The following is a 6,277-nucleotide window of genomic DNA, read 5'->3' as shown; positions in this document are numbered from 1 at the left end:
GGCTGCTGGCTGGCTGGCTGCCCGCCCCCTTGCTGAAGCCTGGCTCTGGGTTTGCGCGTCAGGTCTCCTCTCCAGGGAAGGTTAGGCGGTACACACGGGGTAACAGGTGTTGAGTGTGTTCTGCTCTGCCAAGTGAACCACAACGGCTGCTTGTCAGCGTTGGAGGTCAAGGTAAATGAATACATTTATTTATATATACATAGAAATAAAATTAACATTTTTTTTTTTGTGCAAAAACAAGAGGGGAAGGGAAGGGATCAGGGGATGGGATGGACAGAGGGTCCCAATGACTGGGACAAAAAGAAAAGGAGAACCTGGGGTGTCAAATCCTGAGAGCATCCGAGTTAAACGGGACAGATTGAGGTTGAAGTCTGCTCTGGCGAATATGACCTGGTTTCTCCTCTGTGCGTGGGTCAGATACCAGCGGGCAAGTTTGTGCTCATGCCGGTGCTGCTCCAGAGCCCCCTCCTGCTGCAGAAGCCATCCTGGCCGCGCCGCCGACCGGCCCTCTCCCCCGCACCGTTCCTGACACGCGTCGGATGCTGCGACCACAGCCTGGTGCTGGTGTGCGTTCATTTGTCAGTTCCCAGGAAAACAGGAAAGAAAGAAACCAACGCTGGCATTTCAAGGTAATTACTGAGCAGGGCTGAGAGATAATGGGCCTGTATGCATGACCAGCATGACCTCAGGTCTAGTTCTGTGGCAAGGGATGGCATGATAGGCAGCTACTTTCATCTGTTATGCTATACCCCCCCAGAGAGGCAGATACCAAGAGGCTGAGATCAGCTCGCGCCTCCTGTAACCTTGTCCTAGCTTCATTATCCGTTCTGTGCAATAAAGTCCCCTGCCAGAGCAACAATCATCTCTGGCTGCATTCAGGCTCGCTGGGTCTGGAGAGGCAACGAAGAGAGAGCCACACTGGAGCGACCTGTAGCTCACTGCTGTTGGGAGCTGCGGCAGCCTAGAGCTTCCGAGCACAAAACAGTTTTAATTTGTCCTCCCTATTTCACCTTTTGGTCCTAAAATACCAAGCCCCTCGCAATCAACTCCAATGCGCAGCAGCACTACGGACATTTCCACACAAGCCCAGGGAAGCTGCGGGTGACACCTCGACTGGGCTCTGCAAAGGGTCTGGTCCGATGTTTCTACGGAGGAAAAGCAGATCCCACATGTTCAGTGGGAAGCGCAACAAGACACGAGATCTAAACAACCTGCTGCTGCAGACTCCTGCCACGTGCCGGTGGGACTGTTGTTCCCAGCGCACTGGGGGCCAGACCTGTTGCAGGGACAAACCAGAGCAGCTCTACCGAAGCCCGCCAAGCTGTGCTGATGCACGGGACAGGAGGATCTGGGGGATCTCCTGGGCGCTTTCAAATCTATGCGATCTTTACCCACCACATCTACTGCAGCCACGGGACACCTGCTACTTCAGGTTTGAATAAACCAGAGTTTAGAGTCCCACACGTGCTGGCCTGCAGGCAGGAAGCCACCAGTGGAGTAGGGCCCGGAGCCCAGATTTCCCCTTTCTGATGCTAAGGCCCATCCGTGCGGAGCGCTGGCCACGGCTCTCCCTGTCCGGCGTCAGCATAGCGCAGAGGAGGGCGGGGTGGACGGCACGGCTAGCGTCATCCATTACAAGTGCTGGCGCACAAGGCAAGCTGGCTGCCCACGAGAATGGGTTAGCAGAACACGATGCAGAGAAATAGGTCACTGAGGGAAGCTGTGGCTTGAATCTTAATCTCTGGCTGCCTCTCTATTTAGCAGTACCCTACGGAGGCCTCAAACCTGGGTTTTTAAGCTTAAAAAGAGGTTTCCTTGGCAGCCTGTGGCACTAGGGAGAGCAGAGTACTGGACCAGCAGCACCGCTGCGGGCATCACACAAACAGACACTCGGGCACAGGTCAACCCTGCCCCAGGGGTTGGGGGAGACCTCTGAGAGGCAAGTGCTGGTTTGTAGTGCACTGGTACCCAGGGAGTGCCCCAGCACATGGAAACCTGACTGCATGCTCCTCACCTGCCAGGCATCAGTGCCTGGCACCAGGCCCAGAGCGTAACAGGTGAAGGGACAGGGTACTCACAGTTGCACTAAAGGCCCTGGAAGAAGTGATGCTGCTGATGACAAGAAAACCTGCATGATTCTAGGGAAGTACCTTCATAGAAAAGCCACCTGGGCAAAGCCAGGCAGACCAGAACAGAGGGGAGTTTGGGGAGATGGGCTGCCAGCTAGTGGCAGTTCGCTCTTACCCTTATCCCTTACATCCACCTGGGTGGCACTGACCTATGATCTACTCGGTGTAGGAATATGGGAACCGCTGGACCAGACCCACGGTCCACATAGCCCCGTACCCACCCCCAACAGGGCCCTGCCGCTGCTGCTTCAGAAGAGGGTGCAAGAAAAAGCAGGGATACTCTGTCCCTGGCGAGTTGTTGCCAGAGGCTCCAGGCCAGCCAGGCGCCAGCACCGCACATAGGCTTAGCACTGCAGAGAGGAGCTGCTCCGTGAATGTCAGTGATATAAGTCTTGACAGAAATCCAAATTCTGCAAAAATGCTCCCAACTTCCCCTCCTCGTTTTCCAAACAGCTGCATGTAGGAGCCTGGAGGGGAGCTGGAAACAGGATGGGAGCTGGAGGGAGGTGGAAACTCCCCTTCCACCAGTCCTCCAGCAAAGAGCAGGACGGAAGTACACAGCCGCCCAGGCAAACTCCCCCTGGCAAGTGGGGTCAGCAGCCTGTGCCAGGGGCTTGCAGTAAGCTCTGAACGGGCTTGGGAACGTTGCATGCCCACCCTGCCCCAAGGCAATGAACACCCACAATTTTCCTGAAAGGAAGGCAACAGTTTAGTCTGAGACCCCGGCCCATGCAGCCAGCCCTGCTTTCTGCCTCAGCATGGGGGTCTTGGGGAGAGTCACCACTGGCGCACCACAATAATCTCCACTGTTTCACGTTTTTGGGTGGCAAGTGCTGCACGGGGATTGGCATGCATGTACCAAACAAGGAAGGAAAGAGGAGGGAGAGTAGCAGTGGGAACAAGCACCCAAACCTACACCAAGTCCTGGAGGCACAGCCCAGGCGGGCAGGGGGCGCGGCTGACTGCGCTTCCAGGGGGGGCGAAGGGGCAGCGCTGCAAGGGCTGATGCTGGGGGCGGCCAGCACAGCTGGGGCGAGGGGACCCCGGCTGCAGGCCCCGCCGTGGCCTTGCTCTGGGGCTCTTGCCCCTTAGGATTGTGAACACCGCTTCACCCGGCGGCAGGAGCCGTCCTGTTTCTGCGTCAGAACCAGCCGTCCGGCCCTGCGGCGAAGGAAAACACTGGGGTTTTGTCTGGCTCTTTTTGGCTTTGTCTGTTCTCCGTCTTCCCTACATCTGGCTTGAAAACGCCTTTTTCATTCCAAACAGAAAAGCTTTCACGCTGCCTGGCACCGAGGTCAGGGACAGGCCACGGAGTCGCTGCTTTCAGCTGCAACCTCAAATCCTGCCTGTATTCATCGTAGGTGGGGGTGAGCACTTGGTGGCCAGCGTCACACGAGTTTGTTTGGTCGCAGCCACGCTGGCAGCAGCAGGCATTGCCATGGCAGGAACGGACGACCCAGTCAGCAGCGGCAACAGGGAGGCCGAGGAGCCGGCGCTGCTCTCTGCAAGCGGGGCAGGTTGGCTCTGCTGCCCTGGGCAGGGACAGGCAGCAGGAGCCCATGGGACGCGGTGCCCAAAGCACTGTCTCCCTTTCCTGGTCTCCCCCCATCTCTTTCCTGGTCTCCGCTCTCCCAGCATTACCTCCATCAGCTCTTTTTCTTTTTGCCTCGGATTAAAAAGAACAACATCTTGTTGCTCAAACACTTGAGAACGGAGGTGACATGGACTCCAATTTCCTGTCCTCTGCAAAGGCCTGGCATTTTCCTCAGAAATGACACAGCTTAAAATGCCAACAAAATGGTCCAGCCAGCTTCAAAAAGCAGCAATCACTCCTAATTGGGTTAGAAATTTCAACCCCCAGGAAAACGTTACCTTCCCTTCTTCTGGCTCAGTGCAAAGACTGCTGGGTGCCGGTGTTAGAAGTAAATTAAACGTGTATTAGGAATTTGAAACTATTTATCTGCTTCAGAAAGGCCATTTCTGGTGCCCAGAGGGACAATCATTTCCTGGAAGGTGAAATCCCTGTTAGAGACATAATTTTTTGTGCACTGAAGCTGCACTGCTGGCAGGATGTCATTTCCACAAGATCGGCTCTTGCTAGGTTCCACTTTGGGCTTGATTGTCTTTTTCTTTTAAAGAGATTTGCTTCTCCATGATGCAGTCTCTGCGTGCAGTAAAGTGTTACAGGCCTGCTGCTCTCACCACACTCCTGGGCTGAGGAGATAAAAGCGAGGGCTTCCAGAAAGAGCAGCTAGACCAGCACAGCCCGGCCCATGACCATACCCGCTGGTTCTCCAGCTTCACCCGGCGACACACAACAGCTTGGGACCCTACTCAGCATCACAGCGTAGCCACTGGCAGCGGCTGGAGGATCTTTCCCGGCCCTGCTAAGCATTAGGAAACATCAACGACAAGATGAACCAGCGAAAGGTTGAAACGCAATTAGAAATATCCCCGTGCCCCACGTGTGCAGGCGTGCTACTGATGTGGCTGGGAGTACATTGGTGCACGCAGGGTGGCTTGAGTACATCTGCCTGTCTGAGTGTGAACCCATGCACAGGTAATGCAGGAGTGCTTGTGCACACGGGAGCCCAGCCAGGGAAGGTCTCTGCCCGTCATGTACACCAGCCTGGTAGCATGGACTCGTGTGCGCACAAAGCTGCATACAGGTTTGGACACGAGCACCCACATCCACTCTTCTGTCATGTAGGAGATGTCCCAGAATCTTTCTTTACCAGAAGCGAGATCAGCAGGGCCCGTGCCGGGATTTAATCTGGTTCTATAGAGACAACCCAGCGCCTAAGGCGTTTCATAGGAAGTTACAGGGGTGTAGGTTCATAGGAAGTTATCTTTTTATACCCGAGGAATCCTGCAGCAAGGACAGGCTTCTCCACTGAATTAAAATCTACTGATGAAGCCAGATGCCTGGGGCAGCGGCTGCCTGTATTAGCTGGTGTAGGATGCTTGCACACTCGCACGCATGTGCAGAGTCGTGTGCATGTGTGGGTGCATTCACAGGGCTGGAAGGAGCCCAAGCACCTGCATGCAGCTTTCCCTTGTCCTCAGCACCTCCGCGAGGGCAGGCAGTAATGAGACCCTCACCTTCCCTCCAACTCCCCTGGCAAAACAGGCACGATTCCCTGCGGCCATCTCCTTCTCCCGGTCCCCAGCCCTAGGGCACTCACTCCCAGCCTCCCCGCTACCAAGCCTGATGGCCTCCCCGACAAGGCACAAGAGCCCGATGTCCACACCGTGGGAAGCACACTGCCTGCACAACTGCGTCCCAGCTCGGGATAGCTCCTCCTCCTCCTCCTGCTGCGTTCAGTGACTGACTCTCTTGTGGGCGATTCTCAACCAGGTGCCGCGAGATCCTTTGACGGGTGCCCCAGGAAGGCAGAGCAAGGCGGGCGCAGGCTGCAGGTGTGAGGAGACAGGCAGATAAGGGCAGGCGCTGGCTTGTGCCCATCTTGCTGCTCCCCCGCCTGTCTGCAAAGTGAGCTCCTAATAAAAAGTCACAATAGGAGATGAGCACGCATTTGGGAGCGAGGCTCCAGCCTCAAGCCGCACCGCTCGGTTTGGCCTGGTGCCCTCCCCAGCCAAAACTCCAGCCCAAGGGGGTGGTTTCTGGGCCCAGCACTGCCCAGCTAGCTCAGAACAGAAGTAGCTTCCCCCCCTGCAGCCCACGTCTCTGGTGCAGGGCAAGCGTAGCACATGAATGGATGCCAGGTTTGTAAAGGGAGCACTTACCCCCACCTCCATGCCGGGGTCCTAGGATCCCAGCAGTCCCCTGCAACAGCCCTGGCCAAGCCAGGCAGAGACAGAGAGCCAGCTGTAAGGTAGCAGCTCTCCTACATATGCCCTGCCTCCCATAGCTCTGGTTCTGATGGGAATCAGCTGATGGGCTGCAGCTGTGCAGCCCTGCCCTGCCAATCCTGCACCCAGGGCTTGCACCTGTGGCTTCCCCTCTGCTCCAGGAGATGGCACGTGTGGCGGGCCAGTAGGGGGCGCTCCTGCGTGGAGCCGCCCACCTCCCTGCGCCCGACCACCGTCCAGGCTCCGAGTGCCTCCCTGGGGTGCCTCCCGTCCGGCCGACCCCTTCCCTGGAGCACCCCCGCTAGCCTGGGGGTCCCGCTGCCACCATCCCAGGC

General features: G+C 56.8%; 1 protein-coding gene across 3 annotated transcripts in view; it reads left to right on the top strand.

The window, feature by feature from the left end:
* The window catches only part of LOC102382929, a 5,729-nt gene extending 1,471 nt beyond the window's left edge, over positions 1-4,258 (top strand). For 2 of the 3 annotated variants that reach the window (XM_025193809.1, XM_006037368.3), the window contains 3 exons: positions 63-171; positions 418-629; positions 3,396-4,258. In XM_025193809.1, coding sequence (XP_025049594.1) covers positions 63-171; positions 418-629; positions 3,396-3,837 — 763 coding nt within the window. In that variant the 3' untranslated portion in view covers positions 3,838-4,258. Of the gene's footprint in view, positions 1-62; positions 172-417; positions 630-879; positions 1,006-3,395 lie in introns of those variants that run through there. The other variant, XM_025193810.1, reaches the window with a different exon arrangement.
* Positions 4,259-6,277: the final 2,019 nt, after the last annotated feature.

Source organism: Alligator sinensis, unplaced genomic scaffold (genome assembly GCF_000455745.1).
Source record: "Alligator sinensis unplaced genomic scaffold, ASM45574v1 scaffold2249_1, whole genome shotgun sequence".
NCBI classification, from domain to species: domain Eukaryota; kingdom Metazoa; phylum Chordata; order Crocodylia; family Alligatoridae; genus Alligator; species Alligator sinensis.
This window is presented reverse-complemented; position numbering and strand designations above follow the sequence as displayed.